The sequence below is a fragment of the Tripterygium wilfordii genome, chromosome 21 (assembly GCF_013401445.1).
Source record: "Tripterygium wilfordii isolate XIE 37 chromosome 21, ASM1340144v1, whole genome shotgun sequence".
In the NCBI taxonomy this organism is placed as follows: domain Eukaryota; kingdom Viridiplantae; phylum Streptophyta; class Magnoliopsida; order Celastrales; family Celastraceae; genus Tripterygium; species Tripterygium wilfordii.
In genome coordinates this window covers 16,263,845-16,290,822 of record NC_052252.1, presented here as the reverse complement: position 1 = coordinate 16,290,822, position 26,978 = coordinate 16,263,845, and the positions used below count along the sequence as shown (strand labels likewise).

Genomic DNA, 26,978 nt, shown 5'->3' with positions numbered 1-26,978 from the left:
CAAAAAACAAAAAAGCCCACAAAATTTTATTGTTTGGCGGAATGAAATTCTCAGTTTTAGGCATGCAAGGAATCACCCTTGCCTAAACCAAGTCAAGCAACACCGAACCGAACCAAACTCGAAACAAAAACTCCAACTTAAAAAGCGAGAATAAAAATTAAGATGAGACCTATAACATATTAAAAAAATTCGAACTCAAACAAAACCTAATTAGCAAAAAAAAACAAACAGTTTTGGTGGTTGGCAGAATGAATGTCTCATTCAAGCAGGGAACCACCCTTACCTAAATTAAGTCCAGTCATTCTCAGTTTTATTCATGCAAGGAATCACCCTTGCTTAAATCAAACCAAGCCACACCAAACCAAGCAAACAAAGCCGAGACAATCCAATCTTAAGTTATAAACGCCAACTTCCCATCATGAAAATGTTTTAAAAGAAAACAAAGAACAAAAACAGAAAATAAAACTGAAACTCACAAAATATTAAGAAAACAGTCAAACCCTAACAAAACCCAATCATTAAAATTCCAAAAGTAAAAAAAAGAAAAACACAAAAGCCCACAAGTTTTTATTGTTTGGCGGAATGAAATTCTCAATTTTAGGCATGCAAGGAATCACCCTCGCCTAAACAAAGTCAAGCAACACCGAACCAAACCAAACTTGGAAACAAAAACTCCAACTTAAAATGCAAGAATAAAATTAAGATGAGACCTACAACATATTAAAAAAATAGTTGAACTCTAACAAAACCTAATTATCAAACAAAAAAAAGCATTAGTGGTTGGCAGAATGAATGTCTCATTCAAGCAAGGAATCACCCTTACCTGAATTAAGTCCAGTCATTCTCAGTTTTTTTCATGCGAGGAATCACCCTTGCTTAAGTCAAACCAAGCCACACCAAACCAAGCAAACGAAGCCGAGACAATCCAATCTTAAGTTAAAAACGCTAACTTCCAATCATGAAAATGTTTTTCACCATAATAAATTCAAAAGAAAACAAAGAATAAAAACATAAAAGAAAACTGAAACTCACAAAATATTAAGAAAACAGTCGAACCCTAACAAAACCCAATCATCAAAATTCCAAAGGTAAAAAAAGAAAACACAAAAGCCCACAAATTTTTATTGTTTGGCGGAATGAAATTCTCAGTTTTAGGCATGCAAGGAATCACCCTTGCCTAAACCAAGTCAGGCAACACCGAACCAAACCAAACTCGAAACAAAAACTCCAACTTAAAAGGTGAGGATAAAAATTAAGATGAGACCTAAAACATATTAAAAAAATCGAACTCTATCAAAACCTAATTATAAAAAAAAAAAAAAAAAAAACCAGCTTTGGTGGTTGGCAGAATGAATGTCTCATTCAAGCAAGGAATCACCCTTACCTAAATTAAGTTCAGTCATTCTCAGTTTTTTTCATGCAAGGAATCACCCTTGCTTAAATCAAACCAAGCAAACGAAGCCGAGACAATCCAATCTAAAGTTAAAAACGCTAACTTCCAATCATGAAAATGTTTTCCACAATAATAAAACGAAGCCGAGACAATCCAATCTAAAGTTAAAAACGCTAACTTCCAATCATGAAAATGTTTTCCACAATAATAAATTCAAAAGAAAACAAAGAATAAAAACAGAAAAGAAAACTGAAACTCACAAAATATTAAGAAAACAGTCAAACCCTAACAAAACCCAATCATCAAAATTCCAAAGGCAAAAAAAGAAAACACAAAAGCCCACAAATTTTTATTGTTTGTCGGAATGAAATTCTCAGTTTTAGGCATGCAAGGAATCATCCTTGCCTAAACCAAGTGAAGCAACACCGAACCAAACCAAACTCGAAACAAAAACTCCAACTTAAAAAGCGAGAATAAAAATTAAGATGAGACCTAAAACATATTAAAAAGAATCGAACTCTATCAAAACCTAATTATCAAAAAAAAAAAAACCAGCTTTGGTGGTTGGCAGAATGAATGTCTCATTCAAGCAAGGAATCAACCTTACCTAAATTAAGTCCAGTCATTCTCAGTTTTTTTCATGCAAGGAATCACCCTTGCTTAAATCAAACAAAGCCACACCAAACCAAGCAAACGAAGCAGAGACAATCCAATCTAAAGTTAAAAACGCTAACTTCCAATCATGAAAATGTTTTCCACAATAATAAATTCAAAAGAAAACAAAGAATAAAAACAGAAAAGAAAACTGAAACTCACAAAATATTAAGAAAACAGTCAAACCCTAACAAAACCCAATCATCAAAATTCCAAAGGTAAAAAAAGAAAACACAAAAGCCCACAAATTTTTATTGTTTGGCAGAATGAAATTCTCAGTTTTAGGCATGCAAGGAATCACGCTTGCCTAAACCAAGTGAAGCAACACCGAACCAAACCAAACTCGAAACAAAAACTCCAACTTAAAAAGCGAGAATAAAAATTAAGATGAGACCTACAACATATTAAAAAAAATCGAACTCTATCAAAACCTAATTATCAAAAAAAAAAAACCCAGCTTTGGTGGTTGGCAGAATGAATGTCTCATGACTCATTCAAGCAAGGAATCACCCTTATCTAAATTAAGTCCAGTCATTCTCAGTTTTTTTCATGCAAGGAATCACCCTTGCTTAAATCAAACCAAGCCACACCAAACCAAGCAAACGAAGCCAAGACAATCCAATCTAAAGTTAAAAACGCTAACTTCCAATCATGAAAATGTTTTCCACAATAATAAATTCAAAAGAAAACAAAGAATAAAAACAGAAAAGAAAACTTTTTTGAATAGAATATTAAGAAAACAGTCAAACCCTAACAAAACCCAATCATCAAAATTCCAAAGGTAAAAAAAGAAAACACAAAAGTCCACAAATTTTTATTCTTTGGCGGAATGAAATACTCAGTTTTAGGCATGCAAGGAATCACCCTTACCTAAACCAAGTGAAGCAGCACCGAACCAAACCAAACTCGAAACAAAAACTCCAACTTAAAAAGCGAGAATAAAAATTAAGATGAGACCTACAACATATTAAAAAAAATCGAACTCTGTCAAAACCTAATTATCAAAAAAAAAAAAACCAGCTTTGGTGGTTGGCAGAATGAATGTCTCATAACTCATTCAAGCAAGGAATCACCCTTACCTAAATTAAGTCCAGTCATTCTCAGTTTTTTTCATGCAAGGAATCACCCTTGCTTAAATCAAACCAAGCCACACCAAACCAAGCAAACGAAGCCAAGACAATCCAATCTAAAGTTAAAAACGCTAACTTCCAATCATGAAAATGTTTTCCACAATAATAAATTCAAAAGAAAACAAAGAATAAAAACAGAAAAGAAAACTGAAACTCACAAAATATTAAGAAAACAGTCAAACCCTAACAAAACCCAATCATCAAAATTCCAAAGGTAAAAAAAGAAAACACAAAAGCCCACAAATTTTTATTGTTTGGCGGAATGAAATTCTCAGTTTTAGGCATGCAAGGAATCACCCTCGCCTAAACCAAGTCAAGCAACACCGAACCAAACCAAACTCGAAACAAAAACTCCAACTCAAAAAGCGAGAATAAAAATTAAGATGAGACCTACAACATAAGAAAAAAAAAATTGAACTCTATCAAAACCTAATTATCAAAAAAAAAAACACAGCTTTGGTGGTTGGCAGAATGACTGTCTCATTCAAGCAAGGAATCACCCTTAAGTAAATTAAGTCCAGTCATTCTCAGTTTTTTTCATGCAAGGAATCACCCTTGCTTAAGTCAAACCAAGCCACACCAAACCAAGCAAACGAAGCCAAGACAATCCAATCTTAAGTTAAAAACGCTAACTTCCAATCATGAAAATGTTTTTCACCATAATAAATTCAAAAGAAAACAAAGAACGAAAACAGAAAATAAAACTAAAACTCACAAAATATTAAGAAAACAGTCAAACCCTAACAAAGCCCAATCATCAAAATTCCAAAAGTTAAAAAAAAACAAAGAAAACACAAAAGCCCACAAGTTTTTATTGTTTGGCGGAATGAAATTCTCAGTTTTAGGCATGCAAGGAATCACCCTTGCCTAAACCAAGTCAAGCAACACCGAACCAAACCAAACTGGAAACAAAAACTCCAACTTAAAACGCGAGAATAAAAATTAAGATGAGACCTACAACATATTAAAAAAATTGAACTCTATCAAAACCTAATTATCAAAAAAAAACACAGCTTTGGTGGTTGGCAGAATGACTGTCTCATTCAAGCAAGGAATCACCCTTACCTAAATTAAGTCCAGTCATTCTCAGTTTTTTTCATGCAAGGAATCACCCTTGCTTAAATCAAACCAAGCAAACGAAGCCGAGACAATCCAATCTTAAAAACAAAAACTAGAAGTCTTTTTAATAAGTTCAACTGATTAACGGGATAAAAAATCGAAACAAAATAGAGAATAAGCAGCGAAAAAGAAACCGCACAAACGTTAAAAAACAACAACGGCGACCCTAATATAAACCAATTATTAAAATGCCCAAAACAAAGAGAGAAGCACAAAAACCCTAACATCTTTGGCAGAATGAGATTCGCAGAGTTACCCCATGGAGGAAGCGTTGCCTAAACCAAGCCACGGTCGGCCGTTTTTCGCCAACGGAGAATTGAATAGGAAAGAGGGAACGGCCGGCCGGTTTCGAGAATCGCGAAAGAGGAGGAAGTTTTCGAATTTCTAATTCTAGAATTCTAGCCATTAATTGGAAAGCAAAACGTCTTCCTTTTCCGCACCCCACAATACATACCGAAAGGGAGAGAAGGTTTCCTAGTTCTAGAAATATAGCCGTTGATCGGAAAGTAAAATATCTTTTTGATACCTTTTTTTCAAAAAATATATACAGTTGTTTTTGGAAAATAACAATAATTTTTTACAAATACGGAACAATAATTCAAAATTTAAAATATAAATGGATAAATTTTAAATTTAGTAAAGGCAACTTACGATTAACTATCCGAACAATCCCATCTTAATCAAATTGCATTAGCATTGCCCTGTCAATTGAATCGAATTTCTGTCTCATGTACACTTCATCTTCATGTCATGTAAAGGATTCATTAGAGAGAAGGAAACATGCATGCAATTGACTACTCAGTTTCCTCTAATCTGCATGGATAATGACGCAAAATTAATCGATCAAGGGAGACGCACCTGCCGAGGATGAGGGCGAGACTTGTTCGGCTGTGGTTGGCTTCAGGCTCTTCCTCCTAAATCTCTTCGGTGTGCTGTGTGCACGAAGATACGAACAATGTCAACAATAACGCCATATATGCTGCATCAGATCCCAAAAACTGCAGTGTTATGTAAAGAGTCATCTCATCTTCCTCTGGCTCTGCCGCTCGAGATCCCGAAACCTGCAACGTGATGTTCAATGAATTTTCCAACACTTTGTTTGAGCTATACTTCCCCTTCTCGGTTCTCGTAAGGTGATCTGCGCTTCCTCAACAGCGAAGAAAATTACTTTTCAAAGCTTTGGGTTGGGCCGAATTTAAGTTTAATGTCCCAGACCAAACTCAGATTGGACCGTTGTTGTTGCCCGTATTATACCCCACGTGGTTGGTCTGGCCAGGTCACTACCACCAATACGAGGTGGTCTCTGTCACACGCTGGTGAGTCGTAACGTCTCTTTGATTTTGAAATTCAATTTGGATTATTATTTTCCATATAAACTCCAAATGCAAGGAAAGCAAGTCCATAGAATATATCCCCTCCAGAATATGCAGCAAAGAAAAGACAAAAATTACATAAGCAATGCCAACCAAAACACCTTAGGAGAGGTGACAAGTGTTAATCCAAATGGTGTAAAACAGGTGAACAAAGATGTTGATTTCATGTTGTTTTGTATCATTAAAAAAACAGTGTTCATACTTAGTCTGCTTCTAATGGCGATAATTTCGATGCCCATGGCCGGAGAGTGTGTATATATAGGAGTTGATAGAAAAGGCACCTTCACTTCACATAGACAATAATTTTGAGAGAGAAGAAAAAGAGAGGAGTTTTTTGAGTAATGGCTACTCTGGTTGCTGTTGATGACCATAACTTCTCTTACATGGAGGATGCAGAAGCCATTAGAAAGGCTTGTCAAGGTACCAATTAATTTCTTCTTCTATTTGTTGATTCTTATTTGTTTTCCAGTTGTCATTAGATAATTGAGTAATGGGTTTGTTTGTATATATATATATATATATATATATATGTATGTATTATAGGATGGGGAACTGATGAGAAGCGTTTGATCAGAATTCTGGGTCACAGAAATGCATCTCAAAGGCATCAAATTAGGCAAGCTTATGAGGGTCTTTACCAAGAGGATCTCATCAAGCGCCTCGAATCCGAGCTCTCTGGAGACTTTGAGGTTAATCATTGATCATTTTTATTGTTGTGACGTTTGAGTAAATACAGCAGAATTTCTGCTCTGCAACATATTGATGTTACTTGTGTTTAAAGATATGGAATTCTATGATATTTGACAGTGAAGTTTTGTTGATTTGTTTTGAGTACAGAAAGCAATGTATAGATGGATGTTAGATCCAGCAGATAGAGATGCTGTACTTGCTAATGTAGATATCAAGAAAGGCGGCCCTGAATATCGCGCCATCATTGAAATCGCTAGCGTTCACTCCCCTGAAGAGCTTTTGACAGTGAGGAGGGCGTACCAGGCTCGCTACAAGCATTCCTTGGAAGAAGACATCGCATCACATACATCCGGTGACATTCGCAAGGCATGTCGGATTACCCCCTTGATGTCTAGTTTCTATTTGTCAAGTTTGAGTACTGATTGGAATGATGGTGGTTGTTCAACAGCTCTTGGTTGCGCTGGTGAGTGCGTTTAGGTACAGCGGTGATGAAGTAGATGCACGATTAGCAGACAAAGAAGCTGATATTCTTCATGATGCTATCAAAGACAAGGAATGTAATCATGAAGAAGTTATCAGGATTCTGACTACAAGGAGCAAGACACAGCTTATGGCGACTTTTAACCGCTACAGAGAAGACCATGGCACTTCCATCACTAAGGTATATACAAATCATCAGATCATCCTCCTTGGCTGATTCACTTGTAAGTTTTGGTTGATGGTTACATTTGTTTTTGTTTTGTTAGGCCTTGTTGGGTGGTCCGGAGAATGATTTTTCGAAGGCTGTTCGCATAGCAATTCGTTGCATCCATGACCATAAGAAGTATTATGAAAAGGTAGAAATTCTCAGATGATTTGGGAACTGCATACTCTCTTCCCCAGTGGACATACTGATGGTGTTTGATTCGACAGGTTTTGCGCAATGGGATCAAGAGGAATGGCACTGATGAGAATGGACTTACTCGTGTGATTGTTACGAGGGCAGAGAAGGACTTGAAGGACATCAAGGAGGTTTATTACAAGCGAAACAGTGTGTCGCTTGATCATGATGTGGCCAAGGAAACTTCCGGTGATTACAAGGCCTTCCTCCTCACTCTGCTAGGGAAGGAGGATTGAACTTCTCATTCAAGATCATTTTCAACTTTTACGTCTTAAAATGTTGGTGCATCAGTTTAACTTTTCTGTTGTGAGACTGTTTTTCCTATGTCTTTGGTCTTATATTTCTATGAGTGTGTTGCAAAATGTTCTGTTCTTTTAACTTTTCTGTTGTGAGACTGTTTTTCTTATGTCTTTGGTCTTATATTTCTATGAGTGTGTTGCAAAATGTTCTGTTCTATTTTCTAATAAGAAATTGAGAGTTCACTGTCTATTGTTATCTGTCAAAACAAGTGTGACTAACATGGTGATAAGAAAATCTCTTCACAAAAAAAATAAGAAAATATATAAGAAGGCTAAATCTGTAAACTACATAAGAAACAAGGATTTTATAGAATTCATGAAAATGTTGCTGATAGTACAAATTTTCTCCCTCCATGCCCCAACCTTTCCCAATAGTGGGGAAGAAAAGTAGAGTGAGAATGATTACTATTCTTTTCATAGTGGACAACTCTTACAAGGTAACAAAGAAAGATGACTCAATCAAAATGTAACAATGACTTATTCAGGACTTGTCTTTCTACAAATACAAACTCTGATAGATGCACAGAACAGCAAAGCAATGAAGCAGGATCAACAGAAGAACACATTTCAACAAACCCAGATTGGAAATATCTTGCTGAAAGCCTGAAATCCAAGATCTCACTGGTTAGTCTTTGTTTTTTATATTAGTTTTGTCTTGCAAGCAATGTGAGTATCAAGTCCTTGTAACTCCCTCTTGCTAAATCTTCAACTTTTTTGGACAGGGGAATGCCATATAACTTATTGAACTCTTCTTTAATCACCTTCATGTCTACGTCGGCTCGGGTTACTACTACTCTAGTCAGCCCTTTTTTGGCATGCTTATGGACATCAACTTTAAGTGCCGCATCCAGAACCTGAAAAAGAAGCCAAACAAAGGATCATTTCATAAACCTGAAAGTTTACAAATTAGTGCTATAGTTCTTGCTTATCTTACCTTGCAGAAATAAACTTGTGGATTGCATAAGCATTGCACCGTGCTTTCCATGATCATGTCACCAGCAACATCCTAAGCAAAACATGATGAATTAACATGAGCATTTGGTCCAAGAGAGAAATTATTCTCAATCAATTTTCATATATAGTTCATATTATACCTCATCAAGGTTCGTGCCGCTAATTTCTTTATAGTGTTTGTATAAGGCCTTGAGATGTGGCTTGCTTCTTGTTGTTAGTATTCTCACCACCTCTTCATCTTCAATAATCTGCTTCTTGTCACCATTTTTAATGGCATTTGCAAGCACTTTGGCTTCAGTTTTGGCAGTATCTTCCATAACTTTTAGCCCTTCATACCTATATGCACTAACATGTGCTACCAATAGCTGTGCAAAGAAAATTCAAATCAGTGAGTGTTATTTGGCTATAATTTGCAAGCCAATGGGCTTTACACTACAAAGAAAAGGACCAAATACGCACCTTGCGCTGGTGGCCATGGATGTGAGTGGCCAGCTCTTCTTCCATTGAGTGCTCAAACAGGGAATGGTAGGCCTTTCTTGCTCCTATCAGCTCTTCTGAGGATCTGGTGCAAGCAATCTCCACTATCACATTATACGAATTTGGCCCTTTCATCAAGGCCTCTTTCACTAGTCGGGCGTCTCGCTCCCATGGATGCATAGCCCAAAACACCACAGCATTCTAATAACACACACACACAAGAAAAAGGATCTCACAATTACATGCACCAATTTTCTAGACCCTAAACCATAAATTCCCGGAGCAATCACTTATTCCAAACAAATGAGAATATGAAGGATCATAAGGTACCTTAAAACGAACGAATTCGTGCTTGAGAAGTTTAACAGCGTCATTATTCCAATGCTCGAAATTGCGTTCATCATCCTCTCTAAACAAATGGGGATTTCCTTTCCTGAGCGATCTCGTATGCTCGGGATGGGGTTTCGCCGCAATCAATATCAATGCCTTCTCATCCACACCAATTCCTGGTTGTACAAAACAACAATCACTGTAATTTTCAAGCAGAAAATTAAGAAGCTGAATGAACAGCTTCACATTGCAATCATAATTTACATCCCATTTTATGATTTCCGCAGCAGAGCAGATGCCAATTGCTTCAAGAAAAACATCAGTTCCAAGTCACATTGTTGTCTCATTTAGAATTCGATTGCGATTAAACAAATATCAATGGAAACATAGGAGACTTGATTGATTAAGATCATCAGTGAAATTGAGAATGAAAAGTCACCCGAGGGAGAGAAAGAAGGAACCTGAAAGGGCATTGTTGAGAGCTTCCAAGTCATTAGCATGATCCATTGTTCTGTTCTGTTCTGTTCTGTGCTGTTGCTGTCTTGTAATCCTACAGGAAGAAATATACCTGATGCTTTATTTATAATCAGATAGAAGGGTAGTTCGAGGATTTTAATAATTCAGGGTTATTTTGGGTAACTTGAAATTTTTTTGATGCGTGGGGGATGAGAATGAAAGAAAGTGAAGGGTATTAATTAATATAGTTATAAGTTACAACAATAATTAATAGTGTTGAAAATTCATAATTTAGGAGGAGATAACAAATTAATTCATAATTAATGGTGTAACGTTGCAATTTGTGAGTTGAAATTGTCTCCTTCATATCAATGAATGATTTTGACCTATTTGTAATGAAACCCTTGCTCTTTGACATATTTTACTTAAATCCTTTCTCTTATAGAAAACTAATGTTTCCACCCACTTATTATTATCCTCTTTTTTTATATGATCAACCCCACTTGGCCACTTCTAATTAGTTTTTATTTTTATTCAATTTTTTTTGAAATGCCACATGAAATTACGTTTGCGGTTTTATTCAATCATTTAAAACTTGTTGTGATATGTTATAATTTAAAGAATTTGAGAGGGATGAGAAAATAAAAGAATGAGGTGAGAGAGATTTGACCCAATTCATTTGTAAAAGTATTGTCTATTTTGGGCATTAAGGCCCGCACAATTTTGTACTTAAAATGACCATCTATAATTGAGAGGAATTGTGTTCAAACTTATAAACTACATGGTTGACTTATTGGTTTTCGCATTACCGATGTGAGATATTTTGGGTGTGTTTGGAAATGCTTTTGCTTTTTTGTTCTAAAAACTTATTTTAAGTTTAGATTTTGAAAACAATTTTAAGAAATAATGATGAAAACAAAATTCATTTGGTAGAGGATTCTGCACCGAGAAAGAGGAAAGATGAAAAAGAAAACATGAAAGAATTTTACAAAACTTCAAAGAACAGTTTTAGTTGACTAGTTTTTGAAGACCAAAGATAGTTTTCAATTTTACAAAACAATTTCTAAAAACACCCACCCATTTGAATTTTCAAAAATAGAAAACAGTTTTGAAAACTGTATAAGATTGTGAATTGATTGAATAAATAATAAATACTAATTGTTATAAAATTATATAGTAATAGATGTTTTGCCAATTTCATTTAAAAAAAAGAAAAAAGAGGCAGTGAGAATATTGCATCTTCAGAAAATGATATGCATATACGTGTAATCCCTTCCAATAAAAGCATGTTTCCATCAATATGTACGAAACAGATCTCTCAACTGTAGCAAAATATATAGAGATATAGCATTTTCTGTTTGGATGGTAAGAAAATATGTGCAGGACATTACATATTCATTTCCTTTTCAGACATGATCATGTGCAATCATGCTATTGGTTGTCCTATCAAATATGCATTAATATTTGTTCTTGTCAAACTTTTCATATGCACACATGACTTATCCACAATCTTTTTTTTTTCTTCCCTTTTTTCTAATTTTTTTGGTATAGAAGAAGAAGTAGGTCACATGACACAATCAGGTGTGATAAACATGTTGGAAGATGAGTTGCCAGCTTAGATACAGCTATACAAACTCTATCCATAATCACACACACACACACGTGTGTATATATATATGTGTGTGTGTGTTTGCATGAGTTGGTGTTGGTATGCATGTTCATACACAATAATTAATTAGCTTTTTCAGCATGATTTTATCATTATGGACCAGGCTACAACAGTTTCTTCATCAATCTGTCTTGTCTTGTTGTCATTGAATTGAAACATGCATCCAACAATTCTAAAAAAATTCCATTAGTTTGATTATGACCCTATTAAGTTATTGACCAAAATTAATAAAGTTGATGCGTATAATTGGTGTGCATATGAAAATTCATATATTATATATATATACATACATATAAAATTCTCTCTAGCTAATGATCAAGTATCACTAATACAGAAAATAATTATATAAAATAAATAGTAGATAAGACAACAACTTATATACACATATATATATATATATATGTCAATATGAGATAATATATATCATAACAATATATCATTATACATGTGTTAATAGCAATATATTTTTATATATAGTTATCATGTGAAGCTTCAAACTTGTCAAACATTAATGAAAAGCAGTAACCGAAATATATAATATAGTTTATATGTGTGTGTGATGTAAGTGATTCTCTTAATTATGTGAACATATCCTATCGTGTAACTATATATCAATTAATTATAAAATATAATAAGGCCTTGCCCGGTTGCACCTATATATATTTAATTAATTCTCCTATGTGAACATATCTTACTGTATCATTATATATAAATTAAATACTAGCTAAGACCTTGATTTCCCTAGCTAGTTTCTTAATTTGTTCATTTTCTCTGGTAGGTACAACTGTTTCTTGTCTTGTTGTCATTGAATTATGAAGCAATATAAGATAATGGAATGATTAATTATCACCCTGTTATTGACCAAGATAAAATAAAAACCATGCCCAATAGATGATCAAATAATAATACAAAAAAAAGCCCCAACGGTGGGAAAGAGAGGAATTATGTCCATTTTATGCACATTAGTGATTACATAATCAAGTCATCCACAATTAACTTAAAAATATCTCTCTGGAACCAAATCGTATGGATTCCGGAGGTCATGACCCAACTTACCTTATCGTCATATAAGAAATTTATGTGCATGCGAGTGTTATTTACTTATTTCGATTGATCAAAATGGGTAAAAAGGAAACCATCGTTTATGTTCAATAAAAACTATAATAATATGTTAAATTTCATTATTAGTAATTAAATATTACTACTATAAATTCATAAGTAGTAATTAACAGTCAAATCCCATGAAACTGATGATGCCTTTTATTTAATGACATAGTAGTAAACTAGTAATGCCATAATTTTACCTATAATTACAAATACGTATATTTCGTGGCACCAAACATGAGGGGTCTATCTGAAAATATCTAAAATGAGATATTTTCGGAAATCATTGAATAGCCCATTAGTTCTTGCAGTTTGAGGGCTTATGTTTTCAATAATTAAAGAAGAAGGAGGGAGTGAAACGAAATTTTAACTCGAAAAAGGGGGCAATGCGGTCCAAGAAAAAGAGATATCCCAACGCCATCGCCACAATCTCAGCTGTCGATTAGGGAGGGAAAAACAAACTGAAAACAAAAGCACAAAACTCACAACAGAGAAGTAAATACTAAATACACTGCTTCGTTTGATTGTTTCCTGAGTAAATCTTCTTTGAGAGAAAATGTCCACCATCAGAGTACCAGATGTTGTTCATTCTCCAACCCAAGATTGTGAGAAGCTCAAAAAGGCCTTTGAGGGTCATATTTCTTCTCTCTCCCCCTCTTTATGTACACACAATGCGATCATTGTCTCTCTCTGTGATTTTCTTGATTTTGCGTAATTGGTGTGTTTTTATGAGTACCCATTGAAAATTTTCTATGGAAGTTTCTTGCTTTATTTTCCATGTTTTTCGTTTACTGCAGTTCTAGCAGATGATTCGCAATCGGGATCTGTTCTCCTAAAATGTCTCCTTTTCTGTATGTGTACATGACAAGTTGTATGATATACTCCTAGGGAATGATGATAATTTTCTTTGGTTTTCAGGAAGTAATTTTAATTTTTCATGGGATTCTAAATCATATTCATATATTTTTTCTGATCTTGGTTTTTGGGTAATTGGATATGTAGGTTGGGGGACAGATGAGAAGGCCATAATTTGGGTTTTAGGGCACAGAAATGCAAGCCAGAGGAGGAAAATCAGGGAAACTTATCAGCAGCTTTACAATGAAAGTCTCATTGATCGTCTTCACTCTGAGCTCTCTGGAGATTTTAGGGTATGCTTTGGTGGTCCTTCATATTTACACATATGGAATTCAATGAAAATTTTCCTATTTTGAGTTCTAAACAGTCTGTTTGAACAACTGAATTGCATGCATAATAATTCTTCATGTTATTATTTGTCAGGAAGGTAATTATGCACACATATGACCATACTCACACACATATTAGAGTGCAATTTAACTTAAGCATTTCAATTCCAAAATCTAAGTTCTCATTCATGGGGATTTGTATGCTCGTATGTGGTTGTTTTGAAATGAAACAGAAAGCAGTGATCTGGTGGACATATGATCCCCCGGAGCGGGATGCAAGACTTGCAAATGGTGCACTGAAGGCAAAAATGAAAGATATCAAGTGCCTACAAGTGATAGTTGAAATCGCATGTGCATCATCTCCTCACCATCTGGTGGGAGTAAGGCAGGCCTACTGTTCTCTTTATGATTGTTCACTCGAAGAAGACATTACATCTGCTGTCTCTCGGCCCCTAAGAAAGGTAGAGTACGAGGAATTGGAATTGGAATTTGGAATATTACTATCGGAAGAACAAATTAATCTTGCTTGTTTTATGCTTTGCAAACCTTCACTTGTGTTTCCACTTGAACATTATCGAATTGACTTGGTCTTGTCACACTGCACAGATTTTGGTGGGTTTAGTTGGCTCCTACAGATACGATAAAGAATTGGTGGATATAGATGTAGCTGATGCCGAGGCATCTAGACTACGTGAAGCTATTCAAGCAAAGCAACTAGATCATGAGGATGTTGTGTATTTGCTGAGCACTAGAAATGTTCATCAGCTTAGAGCAACTTTTGAGTACTACAAGCAAAGATATGGAAATGATATCGACCAGGTTTGGCTGTTGTGTTAAGCTAGTCCATGTCCACCTTCTTGTTTTCTTTTTACTTAATTTCTGAAAGTTATTAACGGTCTATTTTCTTGACAGGACATTGAGAAGTGTGGGAGCGGGGAGTTGGAATCGCTAATGAGAGTGATAATTCGGTGCCTATATTCACCGGAGAAACACTTTGCCGAGGTGATTAAACTACCCTCATGGGATTGAAATTACTTCTATTAAGCAATTTTGTTTTGAAGTTTTTACAGTATCTTCTTTAAGTATAAAATGTTGAACATGAAATTTCATATCAACAGGTTATCAGATCTTCTCTCGTTGGGTTGGGGACAGATGAAGATTCTCTTTCGAGAGCCATCGTAGCTCGAGCTGAGATAGATATGATGAAAGTAAGAGGAGAGTACTTTAATATGAACAAAACTAACCTTGATGATGCAGTGAAGGGTGACACATCTGGAGACTATAAAGACTTCCTGATGACCTTGCTCGGTGCCAGAATCTGATTCAATCTCCCTCACTTTTCCATGTATATTTCAGTGGTGATATTTGAGTGCTTGCATTGTTGTTTGGAAAAAAAAACTTGTAACTGGTTCATTGCTGTCAAATCACACTGGAGAACTGCTTGAGTTGCCTGTGATTATAATTATTGGCTGTAGATAAGTTGTGGCTTTGATTGGGTTTCTTTCATAAATTTGTTCTTTCTTTGAAGAAGAACAGAAGGAATTGTTCAATAAATAATACACTGGTTTGTGGAAATATGTTTGTAGCACAACATGAGATGCAAGTGTTCAATCACCGATAGGGGCCATTTAGTGCTGACAAGCTTCACAAACTAATCAACATAAATCATTGATCAGATAATACGCCCGGGGTTTACTTTGTCCAGTGGACAGCTAACCAGAGAAGTGGTGAAAAAAAAGGCAAAGCTCCTCATATTGAAGAACTGGCAGCTGTGGCCAGTATTTGATCATTCAACAATCTGCCTCATAGCTGTTGCAATCTATCTGAAGGTAAGGTCTAGTGCTACTGTAGAAACACAAGAACAACAGACAGAGATACACACCATAAACTGAGCTTCGTAGCTCTACTTCTTTTCATTACGGTACAGTATAGCATAACAAAGATACTTAACACATAGGAAATTAAGGTCTAGAGCCTTTCTTTACAAACAACCACATAATCAACAAATAATACTGTAAAACTTAACTCAGTCAACGTTAACTTACTAGCACAACATAACAATATCGTCCAAAGTTCAAAAAAGAAACGAAAATTAAAGTTACTGACGTCCCCCGGCAGGAAGTAATGGTTGGTTCCTCTCTGAATCCATCGAGCCCTTGGCTGGTAATTGAGGTGAGCGATAGGAATGGATTGCATTTTCAGAGTCAATGGCATTTCTAGCATTCTCATCAAGATCATTTTCAACTGCAATCTGTCCATGAAAAGCAATCTAAATTTGGTTAATTCTAAAAGCAACAAGTGCATAAAATATCGTGAAGAATCAAGCATACCTGGATGGGATAAAGACGAAATGAAGGAAGAAAACGGCTCTTGCAGTACTCGTTGAACATTATAGTGATTAGTAAGAGTGGAACTGTTGCTAGAGAAGCCACTGGCTTTGACTTCAGGCCGAAAAGACCAATCATAGTCATTTGCATGAGAATGATTCCAAAGAAAATATACTGATGAATGTATGGCCAATACTGACCACATGTCTCATAAGTAGGTACATATACATCTTGAATCTGTAAATAAAATATCATCTTAGTAAGTTCACTTGAAACCTTATGTGATATAAGAACTTGATTCATATATTGATTTCAGACAGTCACCAACATGGAGATAATAGCCACTGCTGACACATAATTAATCAAGAAAAAAAAAATCAGTTGCAAGTAAGTAACCTGATTAATGTACACAATGTAGCCAAGACAGAAGTAGACCACAAGAACAGGAAGCAGCAACGGAGCAACAATGGCATATACCATACCAATAAGAATTGACAACGAGGTGAAGGGTATGACCCTAAAGTAGGGTAATGAATAAAGATAAGGATTTTCATCTGTTCCTCGGCCAAATATACATGACATCATGCCATCCCATAAAAGTAAGCCAGGCTGCAGAATCTCCCAAGAAAAACCTGACAGTCCATCTGTCAAGATGTATGTCACAAAGAAATCTGCCTGAAACAAAAAGGAAAATGAAAATTCAAAATGCTATACATGAGCTTCCATTAAACAAAGTACGTAAAAGTACATAGTTACAACAATTTATTCAGCACGAACAAAAATTAGCCTATGGAAACTAAATCTATAATAGCTCCGATCCATTGCATATGTTATAGTAATGCCCTTCACAATGAGACATGTATGAATGAAAACAAAAGCATCAAAATGCGCTGCAAAACCGAGCTTACTTGTGCAGAAACAGCACTAGCCAGATGACTGAGAAAATACTCAGGATGAGCAAAGGATGCTCCAATTTCATCAAGTAACGACCCTGATATCAAGCATAAAAAGAACACATTTCCCACAAGAAAATAAAACACCATGCTACTGGCCTTTAGCTCCCTTTTACTCCTTGAGATAGAACCAGAAAATTTTGTTATTTTCAGCATTGTGCATGGCACAAGGAACATAAATCCTTTCAGAATGGCACTTGGAAGATAGCCCGTCACAATAGAACCTAATCCTGGTCTGTTTACTCGCATATGTGTTCATCATAAGAACAAAGAAAAATGTCAATAGGATGCATATTTCAAGGGAAAAAGGAAATGGAATGATGTATACTAATCATATATTAAACAAATAATGTGTCAAATCATCAAAGTATATTGTTAAGATCATGCATCGAGAAAACAAAATTCAGGATAATCCAAACCACAAAGCTTTTTGAGAGAATAAAGATACATCAGGTAATAATTTTACCTTGTAAATTAGGGCAAAAAGAGTCGATAAGCTTGACTTCTGTAATAATTTCATTTTTTCTTTTCCAAGTTCCGCAGAGAGGAGAGCAGTAAAGTTATTATTATTATTTTTTAAAAGAAATTCATTGAAGCATCAGGGAAATCCAAACAGGAGGGAAGAATAAAGTTATGATATGAATGTCTCACATTGCTTAGATAGGGGATTTGTGATCTATTGATAAGGAGGATAAATGTCTTCCTCAATCCGCCAACAAGTTTTTTAGATAGTGACTTATTGGGCTTGTGTGGTTGGTTAAGGAATGTATGAGTCTGCTGGATGTGTGTATGAGCGCGCACCTGACCTAGTTCTTAACAAGTTACAACCAGGTATAATCACAAAAGAAGCAAGTATAATCACAAAAGAAGCAAGCATGGAAATGGCTACTGTAACCGGAAAAGTGAAAAATATCGTAAGAAGTGATGCTGCAAGGAAGGCTCCAATTCTGCGAAGCCACAAAATTTTAAATGGGATTGCGAGATTCGTCCATGATACATCCCTTGGTTCTGGAGCCATCTCAGTTGTCCATAGAATTGGATTTGAATGCGGCTGCGATTGAGCAGCAAGTGCAGCCCCCTGCCGGGAATTAAAAGTAACAAAGGCAACAGGCAACTCCTTCTAGAAAGGGAAAAAAACTTCGGCATCATAATTTGAACTCATAACTAAACAATGCAAACAGAGAATACACTTCATAATTACAAATAACTGAAAGACATATGCTTTGATTGTTGTCATAGTAGTAAAAGCAGTTGCAGAAAAAATAATAGACGATGCAAGGAAAAAAAAAAGATTTTATTAATAAATATACATCAGTTACGGATGAAGCAAATAAATAAAAGCAGAACATATCATGGTATCTGATTCTGCAAGATGAGTTACCGGTAATTCCCGAATCTCCTTAAGATAAAACACCTTAGCACAAATACAGGCGTCTGAACAAATGAAAAACGGATTTTGAGAGTGAGAGAATTTTCTGTGCAATCTAGAAGTCGTTCAGGTTTATAGCGAGGAAATAAGGATTTTATCTGAGAAAAACTATATCTTGTATGAGAAAAAAAGTCCACCTCATTAGAATTTAATCACCCAATCAATTGTAATTGAATTAGGACTCTAGTCAAATTATGACCCCAGCCCGGCCCGCCTACCCCTCTGGACGGATGGCGGCAATGTGCATGCGCGTGTGGTGGTTCGACCCAATGGCTCATAGTGTGGAGAGTGACGAGCAAAAGCTTATCAGAAGAAGGTACGAGACTGGCTGACAAGGCGGGTATGGTTCTCGATGATTGCTTGTGTCTTATTCTTATTTGGAGTGGATGTTCTTGTTCTAGGATATTTTGGGCAAGGTTCTTAAAACCGGACCGGTCATCAAACCGGAAAAGTCTTCGGTTCACGGTTCAAAGGTTCAACCGGGGTTCAAACCGGGTTCGAACCGGTTTTAATGTAATGAATTATTTATATATATATTTATATTATATGCATATAATATGTAAGAAAACTTCATAAAAATACAATATATTCAAATAAAGTACCATTTTAAACAAAAAAAATCTCATAGCCTAGTGGTTAAAACTTTTTTTAATTAACAAAAGGTCATGAGTTCAAACCCTACAAATAACAAAATTTCAAAAATATTTTATTAACATTAATAAATGACCGAACCGGTCAAAACCGGTCCGGTTCTGACCGGTTCAACCGAAGAACCGGCCGGTTCAACCGGAAATATCCCGGTTCACCAATCACCGGTTCTGGCACCTCAACCGGACCGGACAAGTGGCCGGTCACCGGTTGGACCGGTCCGACCGGCCGGTCCGGTCCGGTCCGGTTTTCAAAACACTGATTTTGGGTAGATTGGAGTGGCTTGATGTTGGATATGAGATCGGGGTCCTCATCAACATCTCACTCCAAACTTCTTGCTTAACTTATGCATAAACTTCTTGCTTAACTTATGCATAAATTAGCTGGCTAACATAGTCCCAACCCTTCCATTTCGAACTTTTCTAATAACTTATGCAAAAATTAGCTGGCTAACATAGTCCCAACCCTTCCATTTCGAACTTTTCTAATGTTCTAGGATATTTTGGGTAGATTGGAGTGGCTTGGTGTTGAATATGAGATCGGGGTCCTCATCAACATCTCACTCCAAACTTCTTGCTTAACTTATGCATAAATTAGCTGGCTAACATAGTCCCAACCCTTCCATTTCGAACTTTCCTGGCCAAACTTCTTGCTTAACTTATGCCGAACTTTCCTGGCCAAATTTCTTGCTTAACTTATGCATAAATTAGCTGGCTAACATAGTCCCAACCCTTCCATTTCGAACTTTCCTGGTTAGAAGTGCAGGATACAAATTAAAGTGTGAATTTTTCTTTTTCTATATAATGTTATCTTATAAAGTTGGGCCTTTGACCCTCCCCTAAAAGGCCTATTAAGGGGAGGAAGGCTTGCTCTTATATATTGCACTTCGCATTCTTGCTTAACTTATGCATAAATTAGCTGGCTAACATAGTCCCAACCCTTCCATTTCGAACTTTCCTGGCCAAACTTCTTGCTTAACTTATGCCGAACTTTCCTGGCCAAATTTCTTGCTTAACTTATGCATAAATTAGCTGGCTAACATAATCCCAACCCTTCCATTTCGAACTTTCCAACTTATGCATAAATTAGCTGGCTAACATAGTCCCAACCCTTCCATTTTGAACTTTCCTGGTTAGAAGTGCAGGATACAAATTAAAGTGTGAATTTTTCTTTTTCTATATAATGTTATCTTATAAAGTTGGACCTTTGACCCTCCCCTAAAAGGCCCCTCCCCTAAAAGGCCTATTAAGGGGAGGAAGGCTTGCTCTTATATATTGCACTTCGCATGAGTTTTTACCCGATGTGGGACATTTCGTCCTAACACTCCCCCGCACTCGTGGACTGGATATCTATGCCCGAGGCCCAACGAGTGGATTTCTTTTCGGGGACGAGCGCACACCTGCTCCGATACCATATTATAATTCTGGGCCCCTTGGGCCTCCCTCCTTAAAGGCCTATTAAGAGGGAGAAGAGCTTGCTCTTATATATTGCACTTCGCATGGGTTTTTACCCGATGTGGGACATTTCGTCCATGCATTTTCAAGGTAAACCATACCCATAGAAAATGACGGAAGATATACATCTTGATCTTCCTTTCCAATTTTTCTGTTGATCAATCAGATCCTTGAGTGTTTCTCATTACCAGAAACTGATTTCCATGAGTTTTGCTCAAGCAGCATGTATAGACGTAAGAAAAGTCCAAAACACCAACTGTTTTAGAAACAGTTTAGAACTTAACAAATGAAATTAAATGCAAACAGATCTTACAAATGAAATGAAATGATTCAAAACAGCAGCTGTTTTTAAACAATTTAGAACTTACCCTCGATACTTGAAGCATTTTATAAGATTTATAACTGCCAGGATAATTTCTAGAAAAGAATTCGGAAACATCAGAGCCATAAGTACTATTGGGTTGACTGGGCAAGGGAATTCCCCGAACAAGAACAGTGAACTGATCAGGACGATGTCTGATGATGTCCCCCTTGAGCTGTTGCATCCTTTTAACCAGGATGTCATCATATTCCTGAGGATGAAACAATGCTGGAAGTCAACTTCTAAGCCAATTCGTTAATGGTTTAATAAATCAGAAACAAGCAAGGTGCACACTAACCTTATACAGTAGGTATAATCCATATAAAGTTATAAACCACAAGCATGTAAAATGGACCCATAGCCTGGAGTATAAATAGAAACTTAGTAAGATCATTGACTGTAATAAATCCGATACATGGCAAGCTTAATCTTTGAAAGCCCAATGAGTAGTATTTAACTAAACTCCAATGATAAACATGAAAGTTAAAAAAAAAATATAGAACAAACAGACTCATATTTTTCCAAAGTAAGAAAGGACTCACCAGTTAGAGCCACTCTTAACATTCGATATTGAAATAGGATACATGGAGTGGTAGATTTGTGATGGCTCGTCCTCAGAATAATAATTTATTGGGACAAGTATTACAACTCCAACAACAGAGCAGACCGCAAAATATTTGATACTGCAAGACAAGTATATATATATATATATATATATTTGCAGTACATGAATAAGAATAACTGCAATATAGCCAAAAGCCATGAGCGGAGGAGGTGCCGCATAACTCATCTACGAACAGAACAATAGAAAGAAAGAAGAGCACTTAACAGAGATAGGAAGTTCGACTTACCCAAACTTGAAGAGTCTGATGATGACTAGAGCATCAAGGCCGCCGATGTGGAGGATTTTGTCTTCGTCGACGCGATATGCGCGACGGATCCAAGAAATCGAAGGGCAAAATCGCGAAAGAGTGAGTGAGTTATGGGATGGAACGGGTTTTTCTCGTGTGGAGAGAAGACGAGCGTAGTAGATAGGGGCATTGGAATGCCGTTTCTTCAAGACGGAGAAGAGTGAGAGGATTATCAAAGCCAAGCCTATGTTGACTACTGCCGAGGCCACGAGACTCTGAGCATCCATTTTCAAACAAAAGAGACAGAAAAGAAACCAAAATTCAGTTTTGAAGAAAGACAGCCAGAGAATGAGTGAGAGCGGGGCAGCCAAGAGCAGTGAAATCATCGAACAAATTTATAGAGAATTAGGTCCCACACACACGTGGTCCCACACAACATCCAAGATTTTATGAAGAAAAAGGACAAAAGAGTCCAACAAAGCAAAGAGTAAAGGATAACGACGTCAAAGTCGGTTAAAGGAAAGCTGAACGTGCAGACAAAAGGAGCTGATAGAGAAGAAATAATTGATAACAGGACGAGAAGACTGGTTAATATAAAGAGCCACAAGCCAATATAAACTTTAAACTTTAAAGAGAGAGGCCCCCCGCCCGACTGGGGGGAAGAAAAAGACAAAAACAGTCCAACAAAGCAAAAAGAGTAAAGGGAAACGGCAAAAAGGAAATAAATAAAGACGGATTAACTTTGGGAGCAATTGAAGAAAAAGGAGCTGCGACTGCGAGAGATGGAAATAGGACGACTTTTTTGAAGTTTGAAGGCAACAATTGAGAATTGAGAGAATAATTTTTTAGCAATATAGCATTTTCCTATAATTTTTAGGGATACAAACACCTGAACCTACTTTCAATAGTGTCATTAATGTATATTTTTTACAGCATCATATTATTTACCATTAGCCATCCAAAGTGGGAGCATTTTCAAGCACTTGAAATTGCTCCCACTTAATAAATGGAGTGTTAGTTGTCCATAAGAGCATCCACAATGGGATGATTTTGAAGTACTTGAAATGATACTTTATTGATAAGTTAAGTGCTAGATGTTCACAATGGGTATAATGGAGTGTATTTCAAGTACTTGAAATGTTACTTTTTTGATAAGTATAGAGCTACATGCACACAATGGGTGGAAAATGATACTTGAAAATTTAGTTGTGGAAAAATGACACTTGAGAGTTGGAGTATGTATATAGTTGATGAATAGTGAAGAGAGAGATGAATACAAACAAGCGAGAGAAAATAGAGAAAATGAGTATGGAATGTTGGAATGTATGGAATGTTGATGAATAATGTATATTGTGGGATTCACTCATCCAATTAAATTGTGCCACACAGGATAGATGAGAAGAGAGAGAATGATTTTGGAGTGCTGGATATTTGGTGCACCACTGTGGATACTCTAATTTGACACTTGAAAACATGTAAGAATTTTATGCATGCTCTATATTTGAAGTGACTATAATTTTTCGAATAATAATATTTACGAGACTCACTCAACCAATTAATATTTCGAGCTTTGGTTCAAGAGTGTCCACCGTGAGTATATTGGAGTGTTGCAGTTGATAAGTGTCATTGACTAAAAATTTTTTATTTTTTATTTTTAAATCTTAATTTTATCCTTATTTTATTATGAAAAATGCTAAACTTTCATAAATAACTTTGTCCATAAAGCTCCATAATCTAGCTGGCAGTACAAGTCAAGATGCCAGTTACATCATTTGTCAGAAAAAAGCTAGGTTTCCAAGTTTATTTTTCCCGCTTCTCTCTCATCTCTCACATATTTCAAGATTTTATCTAAGATTTACTTGTTTCTCTCCCATGCTTATCTTCATCTCAGATCTATTTTTTCTCTCTCATACTTACTTTTTTCTCTCTCCTGCATGAGAGCCAAGACAACGCATAAATCAATATATAAATATGATCATAATAATGTAATTAGAAATTATCAATGTGTAATTTCGAATTGAAATAATGTAATTATCCATTGTTGTTTTGTAATCATCTTGTTTATAAGATATAATTAAGACAATATAATGTGTTAGTCATAAATTTGTCCAGTGTAATTGGACTAGCAAACAAGGTAATTACATATATATTGTTAAGGGCATCAAAAGAGGAAACAAATTTGATTCACATTAATATTTGTATGTTTTGAACTCAGTCTTTTTGATGATTCCATAGATTGTTATATAATTTTGAAAATACAATTTTTAGTCATGACGTTAGAGCAATATATTGTGAACTGTGTAAGTATGATCACAATAATGTAATTAAAAATATCAATCTGTAATTATGCATTGGAATAACGTAATTAAAAACTATTGTTTTATAATTAAAAGTTATCAATGTAATTACACATTGTAATAATGTAATTAAAACTATCATTGTGTAATACCCATTGGAATAATGTAATTATTCACTTCGAATAGAGTTTTGAACGTCCAAAGAAAGAGGAGAGCACCACAACTAGCTCTGAGGCAAAAACAACCCAAGTACCAAAGACATACATACCCACAACATGAAAGACTCTAAACACCAAAGCCACAAGCCCACAACATGGAAGACCCCAAACAAACAAACCTATAACATGGAAGATCGACAACTCTTCGTTCAGTGATGAGATCCCGCAACAACTGCCGTGAACGGAAGACCGATTTCTATGAGTAAATGAGTTTCATCATCTAGGGAGGTTGTGTAAATGAGTCTGAGTAAAGACTTACGAGAGTGAGAGATCGATATGTGCTAGACAGTCGCCGCCGTGAATGGAAGACCGATATGTGTTGATGGTGTCTGAGACGACTGCAAAATGGGTTTCGTTGTTTATTTGAGCGATAGTGCTAGGTGTACATAGGCAAACATCCATAAATATCCCTAATACACATGGCATGCCACATAAGCCAGATGACATGGCAAAATCAAAATTGAAAATTTTTGAATCAAAAATTAGGCGATGTGAAATCCCTAAAATACTACCCACACCTTAACTCTCTCTCTCGGTCTCACTCTCTCTTTCTTTCGCTCTCGAAACTCTCCTTGCCAAACCCCAAAAACGAAACCCAACGAGAAGGATTGTGGCATTTCACGGCTGCTGTTTCTCTCTCTTTTTGCCTCTCTCACATCTGGTACATATTCTGGCATTTAACGACATTTGTTCCTCTCTCTTTCACATCTAGATCTTTTCCGGTATGTGTTTTGTAAGACCCATTTGTGACACTCTTTATTTTTAATGGATTAATCTGAAATATTTGGGTTTTCGTTGACGGGAATGCTTCATTTGTTGATGATTCACTTTGCAATGGCTGATTTTGACAGTATCTTTCACTCATTGTCACGCTCTAGTTAAGGATTTTTTAAAACCCATCTGTTACTGTATTTATAATTATTTCTCTGAAATTTTGGGGTTATGTGTTTTATGTAATTATTTATAGTTAAGGATTCGTGGTTCTGAGAACCGTTTATTGTGCATTTCTGAGTAAAATTGATTTTAGGTCTAATAACATTATCATACATGTTTATTACACTATTATTTGAAGATGATATATTTCAAACTTGTTGGTTAGTTTCTCTTTAGATACTATGTTATTATATTTACTGTTTTAGGATGACGAAGGTACAATTCAGATCAAATTTATTAGGGATAACTTCCCTAATAAATAGTTTGAAATTGAGAAATAGGCATAAAAGGTCTCTCCGGAAGACTCCTTTCTGGCTAATGTACAAGAAGTTCATCAAATTCGATAACCTTGATGTCAAGACTAGGAAGGAAGAGCAAAAAATATGCACTATTCTTAGCTCATATAATGAAAACAATGGTGGATTCATGCTTGGAAAAAAGAAAGTTGAGCTGACTGAAGTTGATGTCACCCTTATTTTTGGGGTCATTTCTGGTGATAGACACATGAAGTTAGGTAGAAAGAAGAAACCTGTAGATTCTGAATTTGTAAAGAGGAGATTCAGTGAAGATGTTGAAAATATGAAATCTCTTTATATAAAGAATGCTATTGAAGAAGCAATGCATGGAGATACAGATGAAGATGCTATTGATGTTGCTAGATTGGTGATTTTGTACACATGTTTGACACTTTTTTTCTCAACAAGAGCAGATCACATTCCGTGGGCTTTCGTCAAATTTGTGGAAGACTTGGACAATGTCAAGAATTACAACTGGGCAAAGGCAATCTTGGACAACCTCATGTACTCAATCAAAAAGTACCACAAAAATCCTGAGAAAGTGACTGGTTGTGTCACAATACTGTCGGTAAGAGATCAATTTTAAACTGTTATCCTTAATCCATTTTGTTTCACTATTTTTGTCACCACGATTGTTCATGTAATTGTATATATTGCAGTATTGGTTTTGCGAGCATTGTAAGGTCATCGACCCCATCCACTCTACCATTTTCCCTAGGTTGCTTAAGTGGGATCTTAAGCGATGGCCAAAAGAATTCAACATCCAGTATATTAAGAAGATTAAGAGTGACAAGGTATGCAAATACACTAAATTGTATGGTAAATACATTTTTTACATTCGGTATAACTCTATAAATGATTGTTATCACACATTCAGCAAACTAATTATGCATTTACAGGTCCAGGAAAATGAATTGAATATGCACCGGATTGAGAAAATGTCACTGGACCATGCACTCCAATATCTGACTCAGATATTGATCTAGATACCCCATCTATTAGTTCAGTACCAAGTGCATCGAGTAGTACCAATTCTGGGAGTGGAGGTTCTATTTTTCCCAATGAGGATTACATATCTCCTGCTTCACCAACAATAATGCAAGATAATGTGCTTCTGGTTGAAATGACCACTCCTTACAGAAAGATGGCAGCTGAGGTTCAAGAAACAAGAAAGAAATTAGATGAAGCATTGCAGAAAATTAGATTATTTGAAGAAGAGAAAGCTGATGCTTTGAATGAGGTTGATATTTTGAAGAGAGATAGAACAGATAAAATGAAAGAGAAAGAGAAAGAGAAACTGCAAATTGAAAATGAAATTCTCAGTGAGGACTTGCTAAAAGAAGTTACTTCAAAAGAAAAACTTATAGATGAGAATAATGAGATTATAGAAGAAGTGCTCCTATTGCGTGACATACTTTCTGGTGATCCATTTGAGGATGCAGGGATAAAAGGAGACGTACACACAACAAAAATGCCTGACAAAGAAGGTGAAGAAGCAG

At 35.8% G+C, this 26,978-nt stretch overlaps 4 protein-coding genes across 5 annotated transcripts; 2 read left to right on the top strand and 2 right to left on the bottom strand.

The window, feature by feature from the left end:
- The first annotated feature begins 5,668 nt into the window (after positions 1-5,668).
- On the top strand, positions 5,669-7,728 carry LOC119988579 (annexin-like protein RJ4). The gene is made up of 7 exons (XM_038833663.1): positions 5,669-5,813; positions 5,915-6,089; positions 6,213-6,358; positions 6,507-6,725; positions 6,808-7,020; positions 7,106-7,195; positions 7,272-7,728. Exons 2-7 carry the CDS (start codon positions 6,011-6,013, stop codon positions 7,473-7,475), a joined length of 951 nt encoding a protein of 316 aa, XP_038689591.1. The 5' UTR covers positions 5,669-5,813; positions 5,915-6,010; the 3' UTR covers positions 7,476-7,728.
- A 91-nt stretch (positions 7,729-7,819) lies between these two features.
- Positions 7,820-9,870, bottom strand: LOC119989507 (annexin D4). The gene is made up of 6 exons (XM_038835088.1): positions 9,761-9,870; positions 9,300-9,475; positions 8,952-9,170; positions 8,633-8,857; positions 8,473-8,544; positions 7,820-8,392 (listed from the first exon to the last, which is right to left on the bottom strand). The coding sequence occupies exons 1-6, from the start codon at positions 9,804-9,806 to the stop codon at positions 8,183-8,185; spliced, it is 948 nt and encodes a 315-aa protein (XP_038691016.1). The 5' UTR covers positions 9,807-9,870; the 3' UTR covers positions 7,820-8,182.
- A 3,092-nt stretch (positions 9,871-12,962) lies between these two features.
- LOC119989559 (annexin D3) lies at positions 12,963-15,287 on the top strand. 2 transcript variants are annotated; one of them, XM_038835163.1, is made up of 7 exons: positions 12,963-13,160; positions 13,326-13,379; positions 13,531-13,676; positions 13,946-14,173; positions 14,319-14,531; positions 14,625-14,714; positions 14,831-15,287. In XM_038835163.1, exons 1-7 carry the CDS (start codon positions 13,085-13,087, stop codon positions 15,032-15,034), a joined length of 1,011 nt encoding a protein of 336 aa, XP_038691091.1. In that variant the 5' UTR covers positions 12,963-13,084; the 3' UTR covers positions 15,035-15,287. The 2 variants fall into 2 exon arrangements, with proteins under 2 accessions (XP_038691091.1, XP_038691093.1); XM_038835165.1 differs by lacking the exon at positions 13,326-13,379 and having other exon boundaries at positions 12,964-13,160.
- A 480-nt stretch (positions 15,288-15,767) lies between these two features.
- Positions 15,768-22,105, bottom strand: LOC119988011 (CSC1-like protein At3g54510). The gene is made up of 9 exons (XM_038832920.1): positions 21,736-22,105; positions 21,427-21,567; positions 21,183-21,246; positions 20,892-21,095; positions 17,794-18,112; positions 16,948-17,243; positions 16,436-16,714; positions 16,043-16,276; positions 15,768-15,963 (listed from the first exon to the last, which is right to left on the bottom strand). The coding sequence occupies exons 1-9, from the start codon at positions 22,020-22,022 to the stop codon at positions 15,811-15,813; spliced, it is 1,977 nt and encodes a 658-aa protein (XP_038688848.1). The 5' UTR covers positions 22,023-22,105; the 3' UTR covers positions 15,768-15,810.
- Between the last annotated feature and the right edge of the window lie 4,873 nt (positions 22,106-26,978).

Coding starts and splice junctions, on each gene's coding strand:
- LOC119988579 (XM_038833663.1), top strand. CDS start 6,011: ATGGCTACTCTGGTTGCTGTTGATGACCATAACTTCTCTTACATGGAG. Junction 6,090..6,212: donor CATTAGAAAGGCTTGTCAAG/GTACCAATTAAT, acceptor TATGTATTATAG/GATGGGGAACTGATGAGAAG. Junction 7,021..7,105: donor ATGGCACTTCCATCACTAAG/GTATATACAAAT, acceptor TTGTTTTGTTAG/GCCTTGTTGGGTGGTCCGGA.
- LOC119989507 (XM_038835088.1), bottom strand. CDS start 9,806: ATGGATCATGCTAATGACTTGGAAGCTCTCAACAATGCCCTTTCAG. Junction 8,545..8,632: donor GCGGCACGAACCTTGATGAG/GTATAATATGAA, acceptor TGTTTTGCTTAG/GATGTTGCTGGTGACATGAT. Junction 8,393..8,472: donor CACAAGTTTATTTCTGCAAG/GTAAGATAAGCA, acceptor CTTCTTTTTCAG/GTTCTGGATGCGGCACTTAA.
- LOC119989559 (XM_038835163.1), top strand. CDS start 13,085: ATGTCCACCATCAGAGTACCAGATGTTGTTCATTCTCCAACCCAAGAT. Junction 13,380..13,530: donor CCTAAAATGTCTCCTTTTCT/GTATGTGTACAT, acceptor TTGGATATGTAG/GTTGGGGGACAGATGAGAAG. Junction 14,174..14,318: donor TCTCTCGGCCCCTAAGAAAG/GTAGAGTACGAG, acceptor CACACTGCACAG/ATTTTGGTGGGTTTAGTTGG.
- LOC119988011 (XM_038832920.1), bottom strand. CDS start 22,022: ATGGATGCTCAGAGTCTCGTGGCCTCGGCAGTAGTCAACATAGGCTTG. Junction 16,715..16,947: donor CTAGTGCTGTTTCTGCACAA/GTAAGCTCGGTT, acceptor TTTTTGTTTCAG/GCAGATTTCTTTGTGACATA. Junction 15,964..16,042: donor TTCGTCTTTATCCCATCCAG/GTATGCTTGATT, acceptor TTTCATGGACAG/ATTGCAGTTGAAAATGATCT.